This window comes from Manihot esculenta, chromosome 15 (genome assembly GCF_001659605.2).
Source record: "Manihot esculenta cultivar AM560-2 chromosome 15, M.esculenta_v8, whole genome shotgun sequence".
Lineage (NCBI taxonomy): Eukaryota > Viridiplantae > Streptophyta > Magnoliopsida > Malpighiales > Euphorbiaceae > Manihot > Manihot esculenta.
This window is the reverse complement of record NC_035175.2, coordinates 3124251-3150043: the sequence shown is the minus strand read 5'-3', so window position 1 is coordinate 3150043 and position 25793 is coordinate 3124251. Positions and strand designations below refer to the sequence as shown.

Here is a 25793-nt window from a genome sequence, read left to right as displayed (position 1 = left end):
GTTGAGCCCTAAGTGAGAATCAACGAGGATTGGAGGAGGGTCTAATAAAAGATGACAGTTAAAAGTTCAAACCATACACGTGGAACGCTGATGATCCCTTTGGCAAATCAACCGTAAGGAACCACGGCTACTGTCAGCAGACCTAAACTACCGTGACTCACTTGATCATTCTGGCACTCCTTGTCAATAGACGCGACGCTCGTCTTTTCTTTCTGCTCATACTAATGCTATTGTCTTCGTTTCCTTCCCTTTCTTCTGTTCCTTGCCTCGCTCAAAAACACACAGAATATATTCTCTCTATATTATACTTATTTTATTTTATTTTCTTTGGTGGCTCTTTTTTTTTTTTTCCCCAATTTCCTCTTCTTCTCCAGGCTATTTCTTCTCTTAACTCTCTACTGTTTTGCGCTCCTTAGGAACTCTTTCTTTTTCTTAGCGGCTATGGCTTTCAGAGGGGTAAGCCTTTCCTTTTCTCTCCATGTCTCACTTTGTTAAGATCTGAATTTGATGCTGTTTTTTTTATATATGTAATTTTATCAAGTCTTGTCATGTTGAATATGATCTGTTAGTTCGTTTGGTGCAGTATTTGTCATCTCTAAGCATTTACATAAGTTTTAATTTAATTATTTAGACAAAATACGTGTTTGCTTGATTGATGTTTTATCCTCCCTTATTTTCATTTTTCAGTATGTTATTCGTTAATTTGTGTGCTGGATTTTTGGATATTTGGAGTCATGATTGAAGAGAGAATCCGAAATTTTTTTAACTTATTTTAATTCCTTTCAGGTGATTGTACTGTAAATGATAACTTGCAATTTGAGTAATTGATATATCTAGTTAATGGTAATGGATAGAATTGTATGCTGGCTTAGTGATGCAAATTGATTATAACATTACCCTTTGTAATAGCTCTTCTCTTCATAATTTACATAAATGCCCTATGGATTGTAACTGGAATAATGAATTCTAGTATCCACAGTTTGGTTGGTTCTTGAAATGATGTATTAGGTTTTCAGGCACATATACCATCTAAGAAATGCAACGAAAGAATTGCAAGTAGAGGTTTACATTTTATCACAAACTCATAGGACGTGGATACATTTAGGCTTGGCAAAACAATCTTTTAGTCCCTGAACTTTCAATTTTTTTCTCAGAGTCCGTGTACTCGAGCCTTCCCTCTTTGAATCGAAGCTGAGTCATCTCTCTGTGAATTATAGCCAATATGTTCCACATTTCTATTTCTGGTGATACTTAGGCAACTCCTTAGGATGCTGTCACATGATGGTTGGAGAGGGGGAATGGCAATTGTGGAGTTTCTGGTTCTTACCTCTCTATAATAGGCAATTTGGGTTGGGTTCCCCTCTTTCTCGCTTTCGAATTTGTTGAGATCTTCAAAGCCTTTGATGTGGATCTTCAAAGTTCAAGGACTTTAAAGAAAATGGCACGCAGAGCGACTACCTAAAACTATGGGGACCCAATAAGATGCATTTTTCCTTTTCTTTTCTTTACTTTTTTTAAATGTGTTGTCAATTTAAATTTTACTACTGAGTCTGTTAAAAAAAGTTACCATGTAAAAAATGATAAACAAGTCTAGAGATCTAAGTATCCATTGTATATAAAAAAGAAATGCAAAATGACCAATTAAATATATGGGACCTCCATAAAAAGTTCAAGGTCCTAAATGTGCATCTTATCAATAGAATTCCTTTACCTTGGTACAGCCTGGATTGATGTGCTTACATGCATGTATGTTTGTATGTATTCAATATTTAACATATATCATTTGCAATTTGTGCACCGTTGTTTGTCTTTTTGAAGAACAAATATCATAATGGAGTAAATCATAATTTGATGCCAATGACTAGCGGTAAATCCTCCATTCTGAGACGCAGGAGTGGACGTAAAGTCCCTGGAGCTTGTTTTGGTCAGTGGGTTGGTTAGTGCATCTATTAACAGTAGTTTTTTTATTTTCCTTGACAGGCAAATGCTTCTTCTGGCATGGGCGTTGCTGAGCACAGCAAAGCGACATTTCTAGAACTGCAGAGAAAGAAGGTCCACCGTTATGTTATCTTTAAGATTGATGAGAAGAAAAAAGAGGTTGTGGTTGAGAAGACTGGAGGGCCAGCTGAGAGTTATGATGACTTTACTGCTTCCTTGCCTGAGAATGATTGCCGATATGCTGTCTACGACTTTGATTTTGTGACTTCTGAGAACTGCCAGAAGAGCAAGATCTTCTTCATTGCATGGTGATTTTCTTTCTTGAAATGGACGCTGTTTCATTAGAATACAACAGTTATAGTTCTGGTTTTATCTGCTTTATGTGGGAGTGTTGCAAATTTAGTTTTATGGTGTATGCACATGTTCATAGAATGCTTGAAATCTTCCCCCAAATTCTCTGCTGAAGCTTAGTGCTGTGATTCTCATTCAAATCCCTTGTTTCTTTATAGTTATCCTTGTTACTAGCCAAGTAACTGTTGATGCTCTTTTTCTCTGAGCATCTTGGTGTCATTTTGTTGAAGTGGCAAACAGCGATGCCATCTTGTGTCTACTTTTGGTACTTCATACTTTTGCGTTTTGGGGGATGTTTCTAGGTTTGGGCTCTTTCCAGCTTTTGGGTAACTTTTTCTAGGGCTAGGCCATTAAACCATATGGTCCACTAGGCGGAGGGATGGGCTGTCCGCTGTAGTCTAAAACAAGAATTTTTTGTTTTTTCAATTATTTTCTGTTGATACGTTGGAAATTCTTATAAGGAATGGGATTGCTAAGGTTTGAACCCTTATCCAACATTTTTTGTCAAGAACAGAGTATCCATGAATGGTCCTCTAAGAATTCAGCAAAAGAATGCCATGTCAATGGGGAATGCTTCTTTGGGATCTTTCTTTTGGGGTCATGTGCATGTTGCCTCTGATTGTATGAGGGGGGAAAGGGAAAGATTAGTCTCAGTATTGTATTTTATCTGCTTATGGTTGCATCACATGCTTAATGTATTTTCGTGTTTTCAGTCCCCTATTTGAGGAGAGCGAGTCAAACACCTGGTTGTTTTGCTGCATTGGATAGTCGACAGAGTTAAATGTAAAAGTTTATCTGCAAGGAAATTTATATTGGTCTATGGGTTCATAAAGTGGACTAACTGACATCTTCTACCCTCTAGTTGGAATGAAGGAGTTCGCAGGAATTTAATTCAATTGATTTCTTTTTTTATCAATTCTCTTATTTGCAATAAAAGAATTTATTTATTTTTTAATTTAAAAAACTTTCATTTTAAAATAAGTTGAAATCTTGCATTATTTTATAAGAATTTATTTGAATTCTTTTCTTATAAAATAGATCATACCAAACAAAGGCTTGTATTTCTCTGTTACTGCTATATCCCAAATTCGGAATTATGTACTATATTTGAAATCCTGTCTTCTTTTAGGTCTCCTGCTGTTTCTCGCATTCGTGCAAAAATGCTTTATGCAACTTCGAAGGACAGGTTCAGAAGAGAACTGGAAGGCATCCATTATGCAATCCAGGCAACTGATCCAACTGAGATGGATCTCGAGGTACTCAGAGACCGTGCACACTGAGCGCTCACTGTGGATCTAAGTGTTCCAAATCTTCAGGAGTTACACGTGCAACCTGGAGGAAATTCGTATATTGCTAGTTACTTCAGTTAGTTGATAATTACGTGTCATGTGTCTCAGGCACAAATACATAAATCTTAATTGTACTAAATAATTGACGTCTGAGAAGGCTGATCGGGAGTTCTTGGGCATGGACAAATTTGAGCTCCTTATTGCCATGATGCTTCTCAGTTGATAATTGGACATGGTTTTGCATATTAATTTTTAATCTTCAAAGTACTGTTATACTTTGATATCAAGTGTTGCTTTCGAGCATAGATGAATAGATGATTGAATCCTGGATTATTTTGTCATTTTGTTTAGAAAGTGACCAGATAAAATACTGGATTCTAGATAAAGGTAGCGACTGTTGGATGCAAATCTCGCAGATATTTTTTGCATGGATCTTGATCAATTAAATTAATTTTTAATTAGTGCCTATTGTTATAAACAAAATAATAAGTAATGAATAAGGCATTTTCAGATATAATTTGATATTTAACATTTGATAATAAATATATTTGATAATAAGTATATTTGAAAGGTATCAGATTTTATTTTTTTAATTTTTAATTTTCATTAAGAAAAACAATGAGAGTTAGAGAATAAGGAAGTGCAGTACTCAATTTTTAATTTCCATTTCAATAAAAAAAAACAATGAGGGTTAGAGAATAAGGAAGCGCAATATAAACGAATTAGGAGGAGGATGGGGAATAAATCGTTGAAGTCTGATAACTCTAATTATGAGAAGTTTTAATTTTTGGTATAAGGCGAACCTGGGAAACTTTTACATGATCCAAGTCGGAAATTGCATTGGCATCAAAGAATATGCTTAATGGATGTCTATGTTGGAGTTTCCCCAAACTGGGAAAGCTAAAGAAGCAGCCAGAGCGAAGTCTCTGGAAAAAGTATAATAATGGGAGCAGTCTCAAGACGGGATACGCATCATGCCGTGAGAGATAGAGGCCCTTATCCCGATTTCATCTTGTTTCTTTTCTATTTTTACCTGATGGATCCACAAAGCAAACAAGATAAGGCCCACCACCACCATCAATATCACCATAGCCCACGTGATCTTCATCTTAATTACATCAATTCGCCACTCATTCACACATGAAGACAATTCCAACTCCAATCCAATGCCCAATTTTTCCACTGCACTACTAATTCTATTACGGTACAATGGATCATTTTAACCGATATCTATGCCCGTCAACTGCTACGGGATTGGCACCTAGTCGGCTATTTCCTTTACTGGGCGGGTAAATAATTTATCTTCTTCAATAATCATCCTCAAACAAGAACTGGGTACAGTTGGGATCCTTTACTTTTTGTGATCGTTTCTGTTTTTTAGCTGTTTGATTTCTTTATGGGTTCTCATCTCCTTTCGATTGTGGATATTATTCTTAAATCTAAATTATAAGGAATCATTTTGGTGCCTGTCCCAGATCTGTATTCTTATATTCGCATGATATATCATGTTTTTCTCTTTGTGTTTATTGAGCTGAATTAAAGTTGGTTTATCAAACTCTAGGCGTATCAAGAATGTACATGAACAGTTTGCCTTTTCTCTTTTGGAGTGTATATAAAAGTGTTTTCAATATTTTATTACTTTAAGCGGCAACTTGTAGGATTTGGTAATTTGGGTATTGTTTGATACAAGGGAGTAGAGTAGAAGCTGAATTCTAGTAAGCTTTGCTGTTTGGCTAGTTGTGAGTAACAGCCAAATTTTACTAATTATTTACTGTGCTGGTATTGTTAATTTAGGGTCCGGTTGTCTTGGACGGGAGCTACCCGTTGCCATTCTAGATATTCGCAGGTTCTCTGCTACATGGGTCCCTTGTTTGTTGATACTGAGTTGGTTCATGAAACTGAATAGAATATATTTGTTTGATTGAGCACTGTGATCAGCAAGAAACCTTTCAGATGTTTTTAGTTCTAAATTGAAGGTAAGATGTGGAGGAACAAGTGCAACCATCATAAGTTTGAATTTTAGTCTGATCCTCAGATCTGAGTTATTCCAATATGGGCAGCAACAAGACCATTGTTTGGTTTAGGAGGGACCTTAGAATTGAGGACAATCCTGCATTAGCTACTGCAGCCAGGGATGGTTGTGTATTTCCTGTCTTCATATGGTGTCCTCAAGAAGAAGGACAATTCTACCCAGGTCGAGTATCAAGGTGGTGGCTGAAGCAGTCTCTTGCCCACTTTGGACAGTCACTGAAATCTCTTGGGGCTGAACTCATATTGATCAAAACTCATAGTACTCTCTCTGCTCTTTTGGATTGCATAAATGCCGTTGGAGCAACAAGAGTGGTATTCAATCATCTCTATGGTATGCCCTCTTTTTGCTTTACTAGAAGCATTTCTTTTTGGTACTGACAGTTATATTCCAAGGTTTGCTTGGTTGGATGATGAGGAATCTTAAGTGATATCTTATAATAAATTTCTTGGTGAATTGTGAATCTATAGCTTAATATTTGTTGGGCACTAGTGCTTTTCATTGAATTGCATTTACAATTCCTTTTGCAGTTTTATCTATTCTTCCTTTTATTTTATTTGTTTTGCTAAGTTAAAACCCCTGTCAGTTCTTAAGTAGATTATGGGCGTTGATAATTATGCTGCTTAAGTCCCTTTGCAGTTTCCTTAAGAGGATTGTAAATGTTGATGTTAATATGTTATGATGTTTTTGTTGAAGTTGTTGCATGCAGAAGAAGGTTAATCAGCAAAGATTGTATAAAAGGAAACTAAATGATTTCCCTAATTTTAATAGTTAATACCAACATTTTCAGAGAATCTGCAAGCACAATACCTAAAGGGCTAGAGGCTTTTCTTTCCTTATCACTGGTTCAGGAATTAATCATTCACAGGCTAATGTGAAGGAAAAATGCTAATATATTTTACCAAATAATCTGTAGTTAGTTAACCAAAAAAAAAAAAAAATCTGTAGTTAGTGTAGAATCAGCTATATTTTGGCCTTGAAGTATTGACTTGGTGCTTTATGAATGTTGGTATTTAGTACTGTTCACTTAGGTATTTGTTTGATTGTTGATTATTATGTTTTATTCCTCTTCCCAGATCCAGTATCACTTGTTCGAGATCATAACATCAAAGAAAAACTGCTGGAGCTTGGCATTACTGTGCAAAGCTATAATGGGGACTTGCTGTGTGAACCGTGGGAAATATATGATGAAAGTGGAAATGCTTTTGTGAGATTTGACTCGTTTTGGGACAAGAGCCTGCACATGCAAATGGAACCTGTTTCACATCTTCCTCCATGGCGACTACTGCCAGCTCCAGGTAATATTTCAATGATATTTGTAATTATTAATTTTGTTCTCTGATAACAACTGTCAATTGTTGATATGATGCAACATCACCACAGCCTTTGTGTCTGTGCACATTTGTTAGCTATGAGGGGAGGAGATGAATTATTAAAGAGTTTGTCTTTCTTTTTTTCCCTTGATTTTAATGTTTCTCCCCTCCCTCACTGACAGGAAAATTTGAGAAATGCTCAATTGAGGAATTGGGTCTTGAAGATGAAACAGAAAAATCTAGCAATTCCTTACTAGGAAGGGGATGGTCCCCAGGTTGGAGCAATGCTGATAAGGCACTGACTGAATTTGTTGAACAGCATCTAATTGATTATTCAAAGAATAGGCTAAAGGTTGGGGCAAACTCCAGCTCACTTTTGTCTCCATATCTTCATTTTGGAGAACTGAGCATAAGGAAAGTTTTCCAATGTGTGCGAATAAAACAGTTGCTGTGGGTGAAAGAAGAGAACTCAATAGGGAAAGAAAGCGTGACTCTGTTTCTTAGATCCATTGGGCTTAGGGAATATTCCCGATACCTTTGTTTTAACTTTCCTTTCACTCATGAGAGATCGTTGCTGAGCAACTTAAAGTATTTTCCCTGGGATGTCAACCAGGGCAATTTTAAGGCTTGGAGACAGGGACGAACCGGTTATCCCCTAGTTGATGCAGGAATGCGTGAGCTTTGGGCAACTGGTTGGATACATAATAGAATCAGAGTGATTGTTTCAAGTTTTGCTGTAAAAGTTCTGCTTCTCCCATGGAGATGGGGGATGAAGTATTTTTGGGACACACTTTTGGATGCAGACTTGGAAAGTGATATACTTGGTTGGCAATACATTTCTGGAAGCTTACCTGATGGCCATGAGCTTCAACGTTTGGATAGCCCAGAGGTATGCTGTGATTCCTTCCTTATTAAAGCATTTGCATCTGAATTTTGTGGGGCTCTTTGACCTCCATAATAGAAATGGGGGTAATTTACATAGACGGTACACAAGGATAATAATAGTAAAATATATAAACTTCATTTTGTAATATAAAATCCCTTCAACTTTTATTTAACATAAAACCCCATTTCACCTATAATACCAAGTTTCTAGTTATGTATATATTTTCTCTCTCATGTTTTTTATTTAATTAATTTTTTAAGTTGTTTTAAATAATCAAATAATTTGTTTGGTTTTGTTTAAAATATTAAAAAATTAATTAAATATTAGAAATTAGAGAGAAAATATGTATATTTTTAATTAAACAAGTACCACATCAGCAAAGTAACCTTGAAATGAGGTTTTATGTTACTTAAATAGAAGTTGAAGGGGTATTATATTATAAAATGGAGTTTATGTACTTTACTATTACAATACAACTCTGCCGAAGTTGGTGTACCGTTTGTATAAATTACCTAGAAACGGGCTAACCTTTGGATGACTTCATGCAACTATTTATTCATAGGTAGTAGCAAAATGAAATATATAGTCTTTCACCTATGATGTGCGTTTATGCTTATTGTTTTTGTCTAACATATTTTCTTCTGTTTCATTTTTCTGAGACAATTAGGTTGTGGCTTAGCCACAGATTAAAATAGAAACACAAGTTCTACTTCTATCTTGTTACTGTGTAAAAGTATAGTCATTATCATAATGAAGTTATATAACTAAAACCTATCTTATTTCATATGATTTGATTGACTTCTTATGCTTCTGACAACATTTTTTAATTCTTTGATCTCCAACTCTCTTATGTGATATGATATTTTTAAATGCTGTTATAAATCAACAAATTCTGATACTCTCCAAGATATGAGAGCTGTAAAATTTAAAGTCAACTAGATGAACAATAATATTGTAATGTTTCAATACAAGCTCGTTTCCTATAATCTTAAATGGACATCATTTCAAGCGTTGGAATTGGCTATTTTTCTTGTATTGATTAAGAGAACAATTCTGAGCCCCTCTTTTTATTGCTTATTTTTTGAATTTCTTTTGAGTCAGATTCAAGGCTCAAAATTTGATCCAGAGGGCGAATATGTGAGACAGTGGCTGCCTGAGCTCGCAAGAATGCCAACTGAATGGATCCATCATCCTTGGGATGCACCTCTTTTAGTGCTTAAAGCTGCAGGGGTGGAACTGGGACAAAACTACCCAAAACCTATAATTGAATTAGATTTAGCTAGAGAACGTCTGACTGGAGCCATATTCAAGATGTGGGAAATGGAAGCGTCTGCAAGGGCTTCAGATTCAGGCGGAACAAATGAAGTTGTCGTTGATAACACTGTTGGCACTGGAAATCTGGCGATTCCAAAGGTTATGTTAAAAGAAAAAGCTCCTTGTTCAACCATTTCATCTAATGATCAGAAAGTACCAACAATTCAAAATCCTAAGTGCAATCCAGCTCACAAGAAGAGATCAAAGTACATAGAAGAGGAAAGACCAAATCGAGATAAAATGCATAAAGGTAATGGCATAAAAGGCACCTCCAGAACAGATGAAGACTTGTGCTCTACTGCTGAATCTTCAGCAACTGAGAAGCAGGCTACCAGCAGGTTTTCATTTTCTGTACCCCAGTATTGTTCATCATCAGAAAGCCAGCCCTTGCATGAGGTTGAATCATCTGATGTTAGGCAGCCATTGCAAGTGCAAATTGACAGGGAACATGTTTCAAGCAAAGATGGTAAGCTATTCAACTTTTTGTTTTCTTTTTTCTAAATGTTTGAAGTGTCTGGTTTCTAATTCTTTAACAAGTATATGAGCAACAAATTCTAAATCCATAACTGTTTCATTTGGTTTCCTAAATTTTATTTGTTATGGAAAGAAAAGTGAGGCAGTAGAAGCTACATATTTTAGTTCAAAAGAACTCGTTGGTGGGAATTATTTTGGAGTTGACTGTGTTTAGAAAACCACTGAAATTTTTCTTTCCGAAAGTTGAGAGAAATGAAAAGGAAATGTAGGAATGATGAGTTTCATCATATTGCTTTGGCCCACATTTTCTCCCTGTTCCTTACCCACTTATTCCTTCATTCCTCCCCTTTCCTTCCCTTCCCTTCCTTTTCACAACCAAGTGCCTGGATAGGAGAACTTTAATGGCTTTCCTGCATTTTCCTCCCTTCAATCCTTTCCTTTCTCACCCTTTTCCTTACTTTGCATCTGGTGGTTCTATTTTGTATTTTCTTTGTTTATTGAAGCCTCATATATGATGTGTTTTCTCCATTTATAACCTTGAATTACATATCTGTTTTTATCTTTGCACATTGCATAAGACCTAGGCAATGCGTATTTGAATGAGAAACAAGTTTTTGTAATTAGATATGCACTTTAATTCAAAGAATTTGCTTTCCCCAATTATCTATTTTCGAATTCTGGAGGATTCTTCTCCTGCAGGATCTGAAGTTGTCCCACAGCAGGAGAAAAAATATTGGTATCATGAAAAATGCCTTCTCTGACATTTTCTAGCTCTCACTGAAAAATCCCTGCGGAGACCTTATTTCGTATGTCCTGGAAATACATGTAGGGGTCATCTTCAATTTTACGAACCCAAAATAAAAGGTGTTCCACTTTCAGTTTTTTGGTGATTTCTTAAAACAGAAAGTAGAAAACTATTACTGTGGACCCATGAAGTTTTAATATCAGATTCTATGAGAAGGTTTTTCTGATCTTTGGAAGAAGAATCTGTGGGCGAGCATTGCTGTTGTTTATAAATCACTCTTTTGGCTTCTAATCCGTTAAATTTTCATCTGATAAATTTGCAGTTGCTGCGGGAACTTAATGCCTACATCAATCATAAGTTGGTTTGACTCCATATTTCTTTTTATCTGAGAAGGAGAGCTGTTTGTGACATATTCTATAACTTTTACAATAGTATCACTTGACGTGACTGAACTGTAAGAGTGCAAGTTCTATGTTTAATATTCTGCATTTTGGCTGATATATTGCATCTCTTTGGACAGCTCAAGTTGTAGAGAACAGGGTCAAGCCATTAGGCCTAGTTATTGGCTATATATGTGTCTGTGAGTGTGTGTATATGTATTCTACTGTAGCTCATAGAATTATTATTATAGTAAATGAAGGAAGCGCCTTTTGTGTCTCAATCTGCTCTTGTTTTCCTGTTGTCTATGATCTGGTTTGCCTTGTCATGGATTTGGTTATATACATTTCCTGGGTGCAATGCCCACAAGGTATTTTGGGAACTAAATGGGATTTGAGTCCATGATATCTTATTATATAAATGTCGATCATGATTTGTTATCTGCATGGCGTCTAAGCAAAGCATTAATTATTATGCGAGAAATCTTGATAAAAAGAAATATATTTCATATGTCAATGATTTGGACCTGTAAATTCGATTCTTGAATATTGAAATACTAGCTGTCAAGTACCATACAGTCCCATCTCTTTCTCTTGCCGTTATTATTATGTTTCTAGAAATATATACTCTTCTAATTCTCACTTCTACATTTAAATAGTCAAGTTAAACAAATTTCTCCATCGTATCAGTGCAAGCATACCCTTGTCGAAAGCTGGTTGATTGCAGAATACAAGATAGTCGATTTATAAAGGGCACCCAAATTTCCTTTCTTTTTTATTTTCCTAGAAAATAGTTAGTATGCTTTGTTTGGATTCCTAGAAAAGCAAATACCGCCTAGCTGAGATATTTGTTTACAGTGACAACAAAAAGGATTGGTGGATGGTCCAGATGAAAGCACCCTTTTAACCTAACAAAGAGGTAGAATAACAAGTTGGCTTGCTTATCCTCCTTTCTCCCTGTGTCCTTCCTCGCCAACCAAACGTCTCTACCACAACCCTTTGCTTCTTCCAAAAGTCATGAACAGCATATCCTCCTTCACAATTCCACTCCCACCACCTAAAAGGAACTTTCCCTCGAATAATACAAATATGCAAATCGAAAATATGCAACAAAACAAATCCAAAATGTGACAAATAATCTATATGGCAGAAAGAAAAAACGAATTGAAAATTATTAAGTTTGATAATTATTTTACTATTTTAATAGTAATAAAATAATAAATTTTAGATTGTTTGGCAGACAGGTGGACGGCAGGATTAAAGTGGCGCCGCCCATATCCAAAATTCCAAATCGTAACCCACTCTGGTGTTTCTGTAGCCGTAGTCCGTAGATCCCGTAGTACGGAAATTAAGAATCGTGATGCTCATAGTTTCCCTAAAACGACTGACCTGTCTCTCCTTGCCTAAATTACAGACATTAATCTTATAACGTGTCTAATTCCTATTGGCTTAATTCCCAGTTGTAGAATATTCGGAAAGACATTCCCACTCTCTCTCCCCTTTCTTGAAAGCAAAGGAAACCAAGCAAACATAAATACGTCGCAACGCAAGAAAACTAACGCAAAAAGTTGAGCAAAGTAAAGCACGAAGTAATGAGCCAAGCGCTAAACAGAGACTACCTAACTTGCGAGGAGATCGGCCGGGGACGTTTCGGAACCGTTTTTAGATGTATTTCTCGCTCCACCAGTGACTCCTTCGCTGTCAAGTCCATCGACAAGAGCCTTACATCCGGTGACTCCCTCGACGCCCAATGCCTCCTCATGGAACCCAAGATTCTCCACCTCCTCTCCCCTCATCCTCACGTAATCCAGCTTTACGACGTCTATGAAGACGACACGCACCTTCACATGGTATTGGACTTGTGCTCCGGTCAGGATCTTCACGATTTGATCATCGCCAATGGCGTTATTCCGGAGGCCGAAGCTAGATTCCTCTTTATTCAGCTAATGAGTGCCATTTCTCACTGCCACAAGTACGGCGTTGTCCACCGCGACATTAAGCCGGATAACATTTTGCTCGACTCCAGAAATTCGGTGAAGCTAGCTGATTTTGGGTCCGCTGAGGTGGTTATGGATGGAGAGATGATAAAAGGTGTTGTAGGGACGCCATACTACGTGGCACCGGAGATTTTGATCGGTAGAGAGTACGGGGAGAAGGTGGACGTGTGGAGTGCTGGCGTGGTGTTGTATATTATGTTAGCTGGGTTTCCGCCATTCTATGGTGAAACCGCAGTGGAGATTTTTGAAGCGGTTTTGAGGGGGAATTTGAGGTTTCCGGTTAGAGCTTTCCGCGGCGTGTCAGCGGCGGTTAAGGATCTGCTAAGGAGTATGCTTTGTAGAGATGTTTGGAAGAGGTTTTCAGCAGAACAAGTATTAAGTAAGTATATAATATTAACTTATATTGGGTGAGCATAATTTTGTAAAATTTAAAAGCCGGAATGCGCTGAGCATTTGTATTGAAGCAATCAAAATGCAGTTTTCATTTTAACTTGATAAAGAAATATTAGCAATTATTAGTAGAACATATATATATGTTAATGGTGGTTGTGTGTGTTTTTGCAGGGCATCCATGGATAACAAATGGAGGAGGATGAAGAGAGTGGAGCAGCTGGAAGCTTCTACCTATATACGCTTGTATATGAACATAGGTGTATTGTATATACTATAGATGGAGTGGAATCCGTATGCGCCGAGTTCACTCTTAATTTAAGAGGCTATGCTTTCGTTTTGGTAGAAGACGAGGAAAGATTTTGGACTAAAGGAAACGACGAGGTGCTTTTTTCTCCTCCCAAAAAATATATTGTATGAAGATTTCGAATTTTGGATTGTTATTAACGTATTAAGATTGTTTGGGAAATTTTGAATAAAATTCAATCACTGAAATTTTTATATAAATAAACTGTTTGAAATGTATAGTCAGTAAAGGAATGAAGAATATGAGACACCGGAATGCTGCCCTTAGCCATGGCGAAGCCTGTGGGTATCAGGGGATTTTCTTTTAATAATTATATATTGTTATTAAATTTTACAACAACTTTTAAAAAGAAAAAGTGAGTTACCAGTAGACTTCATCTGTCTGCATAATTGAGAAGCTTATGTTATCAATTATATATATATATATATATATATATATATATATATAAGTGAGTCTATCAAATTAATATTTGACAAGCTGACCATATACTTAAAAGTAACTACTCAAATATTTGTAAATTTAATTATTAGTTAGATAATAATAGTGAACAATGATTTTAAATTTTAAAATAAAATTAAAAAATTTAAATTAAATAGTTTAATAAATCAGAATTCATAAAACACTACCATTATTTTATCTCAATTCAATTAATATTCTCCTGATATTTAATTCTATTTAATTATAAAACATTATCAATTTCATGATTAGATCATTAAGCATTATGGGATTCCGCATGTATTAAAAACAATAATATCAATAATTAAATAATAAATTTTAAAAAAAATAATTTAAATAAATTATATAAAATCAATAATTCAAACTAAATTAAGATTTCGTTTAAAATAATTTAGTTGCGCATATACAAGAATTAAAAAATAAATTCTATTAATAAATTATAAAAAATCTTCTTAAAATAATTATAAACAATAAATAAAAAAATTAAATTAAATTCTAAATGTATGAGTTTCTAAATTTTTAAAAATTTTTTTATTAAATTTCTCATGATTTTTACCGTATATATAGGTTAAAAAATAATTAACGCGTATCGATTCAAATAAATTAAAAAAAATTAATAATTCAAGCTAAATTAAGTTTCAAATAAAAAAATTTAGTTGTTTATGTTGAAAAATTAAAAAATAAATTTAATTGAGAAATTATTCAAAATTATTTTAAAATAATCATGAATAACAAATTAAAATAATAATAAAAAAAAATTTTAGATGTATAAATTTTTAGATTTTTCAATTTTTCCTTGAATACTTTATTATTTCTTCTGTGTGTATGTATTTAAAAGTGGACAAAAAAATCCTTTCACCTTTCAGTTATGATTATTTATACCTTTGAAACTCTTAATATGTGGTAATTGGGAATTTAAGGGATTATGATTTTTAATAAAAATATAGGGTTGAGTACGTGGAAAAGAGTGAAAATGGGATAAATTACAAAAATACAAATTTACTCTCTATTTTATACTATATGATTCGGTTTTAGATTTTTGCTTAGAGAAAAATATGAGGTAAATATTAAAATATGAGACAGAAGTAAAAATATGAATCCATCCCATATTTTTGTTTGTTTTTTTCAAATTTCCTACATTTTTTTATTTTTCTTTAAAATATCTCTTTCATTACTTAATTAGTTTTGACTTATAAAAACACTATAAATTAAGTAAAAATATTAAATAATAGAGTAAAATTAAAAATAAAAATCTAATAAAAATCTATAAAAATAAATAAATGTAATTTTAAAATTATATAAGTAAACAGGTAAAATTTTACAGCATCAATATCTTTTCAACAGTATTTTTATTTAAATAGAGTAAAGTTAAACTTATACTTTTTCATCATTTGAATTCAAAATCTAAATTAGTGGTAAACTAAACCATCCCAATAGGTTGTTTTTAAAAATTAAAAAAAAAAATCACTAAGTGTTACTGTGAGGTGAGTTTTGTTCATGGACTTGTTGGGCAGACAAGGGCCCAATTTATTAGTCTCCAAAACGAGTATTGGTCGCATCACGTTTGAATTGGGCGGACTATACTGCTTTTTTCTCTTTCCCTCGATGAGCCCAAGGCTTTAAAAAGAGATGAAATCCAACATGAGCCTTCAGCCCAAGGCTGGTCTGTCACTCAAGGGGAAAGTCCTCAAAAGTATTATTAGACATTGTTTTCTTTATTGATTTCGGGTAAAGGGAAGCATGTTCCGCATGGTTGGGTTTGTTCGTTTTATGTTAAATTTTATTATCAGCTTAAAAAAACAATCTCATCAATGCAACATATTTGTTAGTTGCCTGATACAAACGCATGTACAGTTGAAGAATCCAATCGATGAGTGTCCCTTCAATTATCAAATCTCTCTCAAATTGAATGAAACTTTTCATATATTCACGCTAACAGAGTTTACCATGCGACTTTGATTATGTCCTGTAGATCACGCTAACACATTACATAAAAGGAAAGCCTAGTTAAGCTAGAAGCCTGGAACATTTTGCCTAGACTATTGTAGTTTTGTCACTTTGATTTTCTTCCTCAGCTTCACCGGATATTTCCTCTAATGATTTTCCCTTAGACTCAGGTACCAAGAAAGTAAACATCATTCCCAAGAAGTTGATTCCGGCAAGGATTAATAGTGTATTTCTCACACCGATACCATCTGCAGCATACAAGAAGCCGAATGCACCCACCATTGCCCCTAACTTGCCAGATGCAGCTGATATACCATGGCAGGTCGACCTTAACCTTGCTGGGAAAATCTCTGCAGGCACCACAAATGTGGTGGCATTTGGACCAAAATTGGAGAAGAAGAAGGTTAATGAATACATGATAACGAATCCAATTCTGTTTCTTGGTAGAGTCCAATGACGGTAAGGTATGGCCAAAGCAAACATGAACACTGTCATGAAGAAGAATCCCATCAATTGAATTGCAAATCTTCCTATTACATCAATTAATGCGACAGTGAACCAATACCCAGGAACCGTGCTACAAAGAGCAATGAGAGTTTGTGCTCTAGCAATTCTATAAACCTCTTCGATGGCATTCATGGTTTTAGCCTGAGGAATCCATCCAATAGCACTGAAGATATCCTTCTGGAACAGATTCTGGCTGTAGAATGCAATGTCCAAAAAGAACCAAGTGGTAGTGGTTCCAATCAAGTGAATTCCATGGCGGCGAACAAATTCCTTAGAGAACAAACCAAAATTATTTTTGTCCGACTGCTCAACTTTCTCATTTTCTTCTGCCTCCAAATCAACCTGAAGCACTTTTGCCATGTCAGATGCAGCCTGTTTGGCATTCCTGGCGACTAAAGCAGTGTAACGCGCAGTTTCAGGCATCTTCATTCGCCAGTAATAAGTTACTGCTGCTGGGACTGCACCAAACATCAAGATAATCCTCCAAACATAATCAGCTTCAGCTACCGTAGAGCCAGCCGGATCATTTTCATAAGGTTGGGCAGTATATTTTGCCTTAAATGCTGCAGAAATTATAATAGCAATCATCCCCCCAGCCAAGATCCCGAAACCTTGCATGGCAAAAACAGCAGCTATGAAAGCTCCACGAGTTCTTTTATTAGCATATTCGGACATGATTGTAGCAGAAAGTGGGTAGTCACCACCGATCCCAAAACCAAGCCAGAAGCGGAAGAAACAGAGAGTGGACATGACAGCAGCAGGACTTTTGCCAAAAGAGAGGCCTGATGCAATCGAACAAATGACCATAAGCATCAATGTCATTCCATATACACGTTTTCTGCCCATTTTATCACCAAGCCAGCCAAAGAAGAGCTGGCCCGCAAGGGTGCCACAGAAAGCAACACCATTAACCGCAGCTGAGACATTTGATGGTAAAGATCCAGGAGTAGTAGAATCTTCCTTGTAGTAATAGATTCTGCCTAGCAACTTGGTGACAAGGGAGATACAAAAAAGATCATAGGCATCAGTGAAAAAACCCATGCCAGCAATCACAATTGCAGTGAAATGGTACCATTGTGTTTTGGCCGCATCAAGTGCATTAAGCACATGGTGGTGTTCCCTTGCCATGATTTCCCCTGAAACAGCAGCAATATGATGGGTTAATCAACATATAAGAAAACCTTAAATAGAAAAAGTTTTCAAGTCTTCTAGTCCAATTTGTGAGTCAAAAGGCTGAGTCGGCCCAATAGAACTGCTATACATGTGTAGGTACAAGATGTACTTACATAAGTGATCAGGCAATCGTAAGAAGGACACAGTGGGAAAATTTTCTCCATAAATGCGTGAACAAGTGAGTTTCAAAGATGAGCAAATATCAGTCATGAAAACAGACAAGGAAGTGTAAAAAATTAATAAAATAAAAGAAACAGAAAGAAAGATTAACGCCACACGTCCATGGTGACATGGATGACGACAGGTGAAGCAAGAAAGTCAGGAAAGGAACGTAAGAAGGGAAACTTAATGGGTCCAGCAAGTACAATGTATAAATTCAGAAGAGAATATGAGACCATATTCTTTTCTTTTTTTTTCTTAGTAATAGAAGAAAATTCAAAACTCGACTCTAACACTATTGTTCAGTAAGTTTGTTGAGGAAAACTATAAATTTAGTTTAAAGTTACAGAGCTGTTAAAGAGTTTTTTTTTTTTTTTTTTAAAAAAAAGATAAAGTTTTCTTTTTAAACAACAATGTAAAATAAAAATTTTAAAGGTTTTTAAATTTCTTTTAATAATTTCAGTTTTTAATATATTAATTGAAAATATTTTAAAATCTTATTTTCTATATAAAAGTTGTATAAAATAATTTTTATTTACTTTATTTTACTTTATTAAATATAATTATTATATATATAACAACTATATATTATAAAATGATAGATTTGTATAAAAAATTATTATAATTAATAACTATTGTTATATTATATTATAAAATAATAAATCCATATCAAACCTATTATAACATAATAATTGCATTACAAAGTTTATCGAAAACTGTACAAACTTAGTAATCTCCCAGATGATCGGTTTGCTGCCATCCTCTGATCACTGATATTGTTCTACAAAGTTCTTGAAGGGAACTTCAAATTGCCCTTCTACTTCAAAAAATTGTAAATATAGATGGATAGAATTACATAAATCATTATTAAAATATCTAAAATACCCTCAGAGGAAAAAAGGAAAAAAGCAAAGCCCCCTGATTTCCTCCCAGAAGAAAAGGAGAATTGGGGAAAAGAGAAGTTAAAAAGGAAATCAAGACTGAAAGGTGAGCCAACAGTGTGTTCAATCAACTCATGAAGGTTCTTAAGAATATGAACCATCAAGAAAGCTAGTGATTTAAATCAAAATAAACAACCTGATCGCACCCACACAGCAACAATAAACAGTAAAGTAGAACCGACCTTAATCGTGCGATTCCAGAGAAAAGTGTTTTGCTGTCTTTCTGTACTGAAAAATAAATCAGAAGAAAGGGAAAAGAAAAGTGAAGAAGACGAAGAAAGAGGGGGATAGGCCGTGCCTGTGGTTGTTATACTTAACAATGCGTTTGCGATTAAGATAGAGAGCGCGAAGAAGGGAAGAGGACGCCGCGCAGGGAAATGGCGGGGTTTATTTAACACTTAACAGATTATAATATTTCTCTGCAGTATCCACCGTCCGCCGAAGAGTTATAACATAAGCATAAGATCTTCTTGCGTAAATATAAGTTTGTTTTTATTTAAAAAGGTCTTTAAATTTTAAAAAATATATATTATTTATCTTTTGTTTAAATAATAATTTTTTTATTAATATCCTGATATGTATCTTATTAAATATATATATAAAAAATAAAAATTTATCGTTTTTCATGAAATAATGATTACTAGTATATTAAATATTAGTAAATTTATTATATAAATTATTTTTTAAAATTTTTATAAAATGGAAGAAAGTAATATTTAAATATATGAAGTATGTCTCTTATTTTTTTTTCTAAATATATTTTTATTGATTTTGAATGTTTTAATTAATTATTAAAGAATCTTCAGTTTTACCGTTGAATTATATTCCCCAAAGGTTACATGTTTGCTGTGATTTTTGTTTCTCGCTTGTGATTCCCAGCGTTGAGAAACCCGATCAGGATTGATCGCTTGCTCATGACCGATGAGTTAGTGAAAAACCTATGGCACAGCGTGAGGTGTCTGTTTTGTGCTTGTTTCTTTGAATCTAAAGCTTTTAGACCCTGGATATCTACCCATGAAGTTGAAGCGTTAGGCGTCAGAGAGCCCCCGGATGATTGGATGGCCTGTGGCCGATCCTCTTAAGACTACACGAGAACGAGATACGATGAGCTCTATTTAACGTCATTTTCCTAGAACTACAACCGTATCTTCTACTTTTGGGCCCTTAAGGTTCTATCACTGCGGATCTCATTGTGATTTTTGAAAATTTCACCAGCTTCACTTGAGCTTCTGTTGCGAATAAGGATGACGTTGATCTCGTAGCCCAATTGATGATCCAGTGCAAGGTTGGTGGCTGGATGCAGGAAGGGAGGACTAGGGACTAGGGACTAGGGAAGCCTTAGCCACCCATCCTCCCCCAAATTTCCCTCGTGTATATTCACACACACACAATCACATACAGGGAAAAACTATGTATTTTAGTCATTGACGACTCAAAATAATTTTCACCATTTTCTAGATAATATGAATTATTGGATTTATTTATTTACTTTATTATATATTAAATATATTTTCATAGCATCCGCACAGTTAAAAAAATTGGGTTAGTTATAGTATTTTATTGTGATTTTTTAATAAATATTATTAATCTCTCAAAATAAAAAAATTAATAATAATCAAGATTTTATGGAGTCATCGCAATGAGTGAGGATGCCATTTTAGCAATTTACTCCAAGGAAAGATATTAATTAATTAGATTAGACTGATTAGGAAAATTATGGAGTAAGCTAATAATATCATGTCATAAAATAGTAGATTACTTTAAATTTGATAGGTAGATAAATATAGTTATTAAAATTACTTGGTATTTGTTTTTTTTTAATTTACATGATTTATTTCTACTCATTTATTTATTTATTTTTGTCGAAAATCTCATGAAAAAAGAGCCAAAGAAAAGATTTCTGCATATTCTTTTTTTATATTTAGTAGTAAGTAAAATATATATATATATATATATTTTATTCATAATTTTTATTTAGTCTATCAATGAAAAATTAATATTTTAAGGTTTTACAGTATATGAGCTCATTGATTAAAAAACTAAAATCAAGAAGCGAATGTTTTTGCGAACTCTTTTAAATCTATATTATATAATGTAATTTTTATTTAAATTGGATGTCCATGAATTATAATATAAATATATAAAAATAATTTTTATATAATTTTTATCTAAACTGAATGTACACAAATTATAATATAATTATATAAGATTTTATTGAATTTCACTGTATAATTACATTATATTTTCAGATAAATTCGATTTAAGTAAATATTTTTCTATTTTTTATGGTCGGTAATACAGATTTCATTGAAACATTGATGAGTGCAAGGATACAGCTCTAGGACATCAGAGCAAAATCTGAACACCTTCAATGAAAAGCCTTTAAGAGCAAGTATCCAATAGAATATATATTATATTACATATACATAATATTGTTGCATTTTAAGAAAGTAGAGTACTTTTAAACCCAAAATACAAGTATCAGAAACCTTGATCAAAATCACACTGGAACAGTCCTAGCAGTACCAGCGTCCTGAGTCTCCGCATCATTTTCTTCATTCTCACCTGTCAACTCTTCTAGGGATTTGCCCTTTGATTCTGGCACCAACAATGTAAACAACATGCCAAAGAAATTGATAACACCCAGAGCAATTAAAGAGTTCTTAACTCCAATGCCAGGAGGGTAACCTGCATCAGTCTTGGTTTTGTCTTGGCTTTGTGCAGCATATAAGAAACCAAATGCACCCACGATAGCACCTGCCTTTCCTGCTGCTGCAGAAATACCGTGGCACGTTGATCTTAGCCTTGCTGGGAAAATCTCTGCAGGGACGACAAATGTTGTGGCATTGGGTCCAAAATTCGCAAAGAAAAAGGTCAGTGAGTAGATCACTACAAAACCAATTCTGTTAGGCTTCAAGGTCCAATGATGGTATGGGATAGCGAGTGCGAACATGAACACTGTCATGAAGAAGAAACCCATCAATTGAATGGCAAATCTCCCCATGTAGTCGATTAAGAACACTGTAAACCAATATCCGGGTACTGTACTGCACAGTGCAATAAGTGTTTGAGCCCTTGCAATCCGATAAACCTCATGAATGGCATTCATTTCCGCTGCTTTAGGAATCCAATTGATTGCACTGAAGATATCCTTCTGGAAAAGGTTTTGGCTGTAGAAAGCAATATCCAACAGGAACCAGGTAGTCGTGGTTCCTACCAAGTGAAGACCGTGGCGCTTGGCGAATTCCTTAGAGAACAAGCCAAATGAATTGGATTGTTCTGTAGCTAACTTCCGTACCTTCGCCTCCTCTGCTTCAAGATCAACATGCAACACCTTGGACATATCTGCAGCGGCTTGTTTTGCATTCTTAGCAACGAGGGCTGTGTAACGTGCAGTTTCAGGCATCTTCATGCGCCAGTAATAAGTGAGTGCAGCAGGTAAGGCACCGAACATCAAGATAATGCGCCAAATATAGTCAGCTTGAGGAGCAAGTGAGGCACGTCGACTAACTGAGTATCGCGGGGTCTTGAATCTGTGATCGAAGGCACTTGAAACAATAAGACCTACAATACCCCCAGCCAAAATCCCAAATCCTTGCATAGCAAACACGGCGGCGATAAATGCCCCACGAGTCTTCTTGTTAGCATATTCAGACATAATTGTGGCAGATAAGGGATAATCACCACCGATACCGAATCCAAGCCAGAACCTGAAGAAACAAAGAGTTGCAATGGTACCCTCAGGAGTCCCTCCAAAGGAAAGCCCTGAGGCGAGGGAGCAAACAACCATGAGAATCAGAGTTATCCCATAGACTTTCTTCCTGCCCAATTTGTCACCAAGCCACCCAAAGAAGAGCTGGCCTGCTAAAGTGCCACAAAGTGCAACACCATTGACAGCGGCCGCCACATTTGGAGGTAATGTGCCAGGCTTATCTTTATCATAATCAGTGTAGTATATGCGACCAAGCAATTTGGTGACCAGCGAGATGCAAAAAAGGTCGTATGCATCTGTGAAGAAACCCATTCCAGCAATCACAATTGCTGTGAAATGGTACCATTGAGTCTTGGCAACGTCGAGTGCATTAAGCACTCCCAATTGTTCTCTGGCCATGGCCAATTCTCCCCAACTTGTATTCTAAAATTTTATCTGCACGAGAAAAATATAGACATGAATTAGTATGACTTTATGGTCAGTATTCCCTCGCTGTTAAATTAGTTTGATAACTTCAGAGATTTATGCAGGGTTAAGGGATTGTTTGGATTGAGGAAAATCTTAAGATTCTGAATTATTTACAAGATATTATGTGCTTCCAATATCAACTCTCAACAGACTGCATAAAACATGATCACATCGTAGTCCAATTCTTTTGTTCTCTTCTCATGGAAACAGCAAGTGGTACAATAAAACAAATCAATAACTACGACAATGAAGGGGAAAAAAAAGGTAACGGTGACGTGTTTAATTTTCTAAGGAAGACTTAAAATTTTGAGTTTTTGGTCAGATATACTGATATGGAATAGACAGATGAACTACCAGATGATGCAAGCTTGTGGTTCTTGATTGGCGCTCATTGTAATAGAGTCACGTGAACTGTAGCTAGCTTAACATGTCACTCTATACTATAAGACTTAATTAAACAGACAAGGAAGAAAAATCAACAAGGGGGATAGCTGGAAGTAGAAGTCACTGAATGGAGAAATAATTGTAAGAGGAAAGGAAAATCTTCTTGCTGCTCTATTGGGTAGATTTTGCTGTCCCAGACCTATCAATAGCTTAAGGAAAATTTCAAAATTGAGAGATTGCGACTTTTAATTTGCCTTGTCCTCCCACTTGTCAATAACAAGAAAGAAAAATGAGAAGGCCGGCTATTGTATTAACAACTGAAAAATGCAAGGTTTTAAGTCGACTGAGTTTTGAAATACCTTCTGCGATTATATATCCAATATTGAACTTGTAAAAGAAAATTGTAAAAGAAAAAAAACCTCCTTTGAACTTGATTCTGAATATACAAACTAATTTATCCTATATTAGAAAAAAAAAAAAAGAAGGTAAAGCTGATTAATTTCAAATACTTTTAACCTAGAACTACCATGTATATAACCAAATCATATGACTTGCACTAACAACAGAAATGGAAACATACTGAAGCTAATTGTGAAATAGCTAGATAAATTTTACAAAGAAACTTGCTAAGGATTTGTTTCTGAAGGAGAAAGTAAATGTGGATATGGTTTCCAAAGTCTGCTCTACTCGAGTAACTTCCTGGGAATTATAATGACGAAAGGAAACGTACGTTAAGAAAAGGATGCTGCTTTCATTTTGCACATATCCTACTGAATATCCCAATCTGGGTGTTATGGCTCATGAGGAGTTCAAGAAACTTGGGACTGTCAAGCTTCATGTCTAAAATGGTTTTCAATGTTTCCAAAAAACAAAAAGAAAGCAAAGGAGGTAGAGAGACTAACCTGCTCCTTCAATCCACACCAAGGACGCAAAGAGGTGGGTGGGTGAGTGGGTAACTAGAGTCAGAGTTTATATAGAACGATGAGCTAAATAAAACAAATCTATAATAATTTATTAATTTATCATTTTTTGCAATATGCTTGCATTAATAAAATTGGCCTAATTGAACATAATAAAAAAATTATGAATTAATTAATAAAATTTAAAATTGTTTGTGTATAACTTAATCTGTACAAATAAACTAATGGTCCATGCTTTTTAAATTTTTGAAAGCAAAAGACAATTAATAGATGATTAGATGATGATATGTAAGAGGGTTATGTAAAAAGAAATTATAAAAATAATTTAAATTAATATCTTTGGAAATTAATTCAATAAGCATAGTAGTTCTTAAGTCCTTTATGGGGATCCAAAATTCTTCATCAAATTTCTAAACTATAAAGTCTAAGGTCCTATACACACACAGTTCTTAAGCCAATCAAACAAAAAACAGATTATTTTTTCAAAGATATGAATTTAAAGAGAGAAGGCTTTGCGTACATCGACCGAAGTTGTGATGCAATTTACATGAGACGTCCACTCTAACTACAAAATTAATTAATGAATGTGAAAGAAATATGGGAGGATTCTGACGTTGCATGCTAAGTCAGTCAATAATCTGATCATTTTGTTTCGTCACTTTGACTTTTCTTTTATTTTTCTTTTTGTGTCATTACATGGGTTTATTAGAGAACCAGGCACTGCATGTGCATGATTTTTCTCATTTTTCCAAATTCCAGTTTTGAATGCCCATTACAGCTTTGGTTGTTTGCCACCGATCAAGTGAGAACTGGCTTTGATGTAGTATATGATTATGAAATAATATTATTAACTATAATTGATTAACGTAGGCCAGGCAGGATAGTTACAATGGCCTTTGCATTTGCAAGGAAGCTGGGAAGAGTTCCCAATGGCCTATACATGAAAGTGACTTTGTTCCTTGCATATTCATGTATAGAAGAATTCAATCCTGTTGATACGTAAAACAGTGAATTTATGGAGGGAATGGGAAGGTAGCTACTTCCATTCGCATTCAATACAATTCCCTTAATTATTTTATTAATTTATTATGCATCTCATGTATACAGATATACAAAAACAACTATTTAAGTAAAGAGAAAGATTAAATAATTAATAATTTAAAATATGTAATACCATTTAATTTTTTTTAATCTAATTGTATATTAACAGTTATAAACCACAATAGATAATACACCCACAGACATGTATAAAAAAAATTAAACGTCAATTTCAAATGGGTAAGAGTAAAAAAAAACAAATAAATAATTGTAATTTTTCTAAATAAAAATTCATAGGTAGATGGTCACCATAAACAGCAAGACAGGGAAATTAATGTCCGACAAAGGCTTAACGTAGTATGTGAACGGCCAAAACTTCTGTGTCTTCTTGCAATTGTTGTGACGCGGAAAGCGCGTGATCGGGATAATGTAGTTAACTCAGACGCGAAGTTACGCGCTTCGGAGGTTGACTTCGACGACTACGAGCAATGACTAACGAGCCGGGTCCACCACTCCAGAAGAGTGGTCTTTTTCTTTCTTTTTTTTCTCAAAATTACAGATATATAAGAGGTATAAGAAATCCAACATGACATAACTTTTATTTATATCTAATTTAATATAAATTTAAAATATAAATATATAAATTATTTTATATAAAAATTATATGTAATTTATATG

General features: G+C 34.7%; 5 protein-coding genes across 8 annotated transcripts; 3 read left to right on the top strand and 2 right to left on the bottom strand.

Annotated features, from left to right (window-relative positions):
• The first annotated feature begins 251 nt into the window (after nucleotides 1-251).
• Nucleotides 252-3859, top strand: LOC110602682 (actin-depolymerizing factor). Its single transcript, XM_021740257.2, has 3 exons — nucleotides 252-456; nucleotides 1981-2246; nucleotides 3419-3859. The coding sequence occupies exons 1-3, from the start codon at nucleotides 442-444 to the stop codon at nucleotides 3567-3569; spliced, it is 432 nt and encodes a 143-aa protein (XP_021595949.1). The 5' UTR covers nucleotides 252-441; the 3' UTR covers nucleotides 3570-3859.
• A 538-nt stretch (nucleotides 3860-4397) lies between these two features.
• LOC110602369 (cryptochrome-1) lies at nucleotides 4398-11000 on the top strand. 3 transcript variants are annotated; one of them, XR_002485965.2, is made up of 7 exons: nucleotides 4398-4867; nucleotides 5373-5940; nucleotides 6684-6905; nucleotides 7103-7809; nucleotides 8908-9586; nucleotides 10294-10458; nucleotides 10662-11000. XR_002485965.2 is itself a non-coding variant. In XM_021739868.2 (6 exons), the coding sequence occupies exons 2-6, from the start codon at nucleotides 5631-5633 to the stop codon at nucleotides 10676-10678; spliced, it is 1935 nt and encodes a 644-aa protein (XP_021595560.1). In that variant the 5' UTR covers nucleotides 4409-4913; nucleotides 5373-5630; the 3' UTR covers nucleotides 10679-11000. The 3 variants fall into 3 exon arrangements, 1 of the variants encoding a protein (XP_021595560.1); XR_002485964.2 differs by having other exon boundaries at nucleotides 4398-4913; XM_021739868.2 differs by lacking the exon at nucleotides 10294-10458 and having other exon boundaries at nucleotides 4409-4913.
• A 1151-nt stretch (nucleotides 11001-12151) lies between these two features.
• LOC110602372 (phosphoenolpyruvate carboxylase kinase 1) lies at nucleotides 12152-13554 on the top strand. Its single transcript, XM_021739871.2, has 2 exons — nucleotides 12152-13092; nucleotides 13278-13554. The coding sequence occupies exons 1-2, from the start codon at nucleotides 12309-12311 to the stop codon at nucleotides 13307-13309; spliced, it is 816 nt and encodes a 271-aa protein (XP_021595563.1). The 5' UTR covers nucleotides 12152-12308; the 3' UTR covers nucleotides 13310-13554.
• Nucleotides 13555-15771: 2217 nt separating this feature from the next.
• On the bottom strand, nucleotides 15772-17987 carry LOC110602370 (inorganic phosphate transporter 1-4). The gene has a single exon (XM_021739869.2). The coding sequence runs from the start codon at nucleotides 17446-17448 to the stop codon at nucleotides 15901-15903; it is 1548 nt and encodes a 515-aa protein (XP_021595561.1). The 5' UTR covers nucleotides 17449-17987; the 3' UTR covers nucleotides 15772-15900.
• A 2978-nt stretch (nucleotides 17988-20965) lies between these two features.
• LOC110601817 (probable inorganic phosphate transporter 1-3) lies at nucleotides 20966-24200 on the bottom strand. Of its 2 annotated transcripts, none has more exons than XM_021739144.2 (2): nucleotides 24060-24200; nucleotides 20966-22740 (listed from the first exon to the last, which is right to left on the bottom strand). In XM_021739144.2, exon 2 carries the CDS (start codon nucleotides 22702-22704, stop codon nucleotides 21094-21096), a length of 1611 nt encoding a protein of 536 aa, XP_021594836.1. In that variant the 5' UTR covers nucleotides 22705-22740; nucleotides 24060-24200; the 3' UTR covers nucleotides 20966-21093. The 2 variants fall into 2 exon arrangements, with proteins under 2 accessions (XP_021594836.1, XP_021594837.1); XM_021739145.2 differs by lacking the exon at nucleotides 24060-24200 and adding an exon at nucleotides 23888-24039.
• Nucleotides 24201-25793: the final 1593 nt, after the last annotated feature.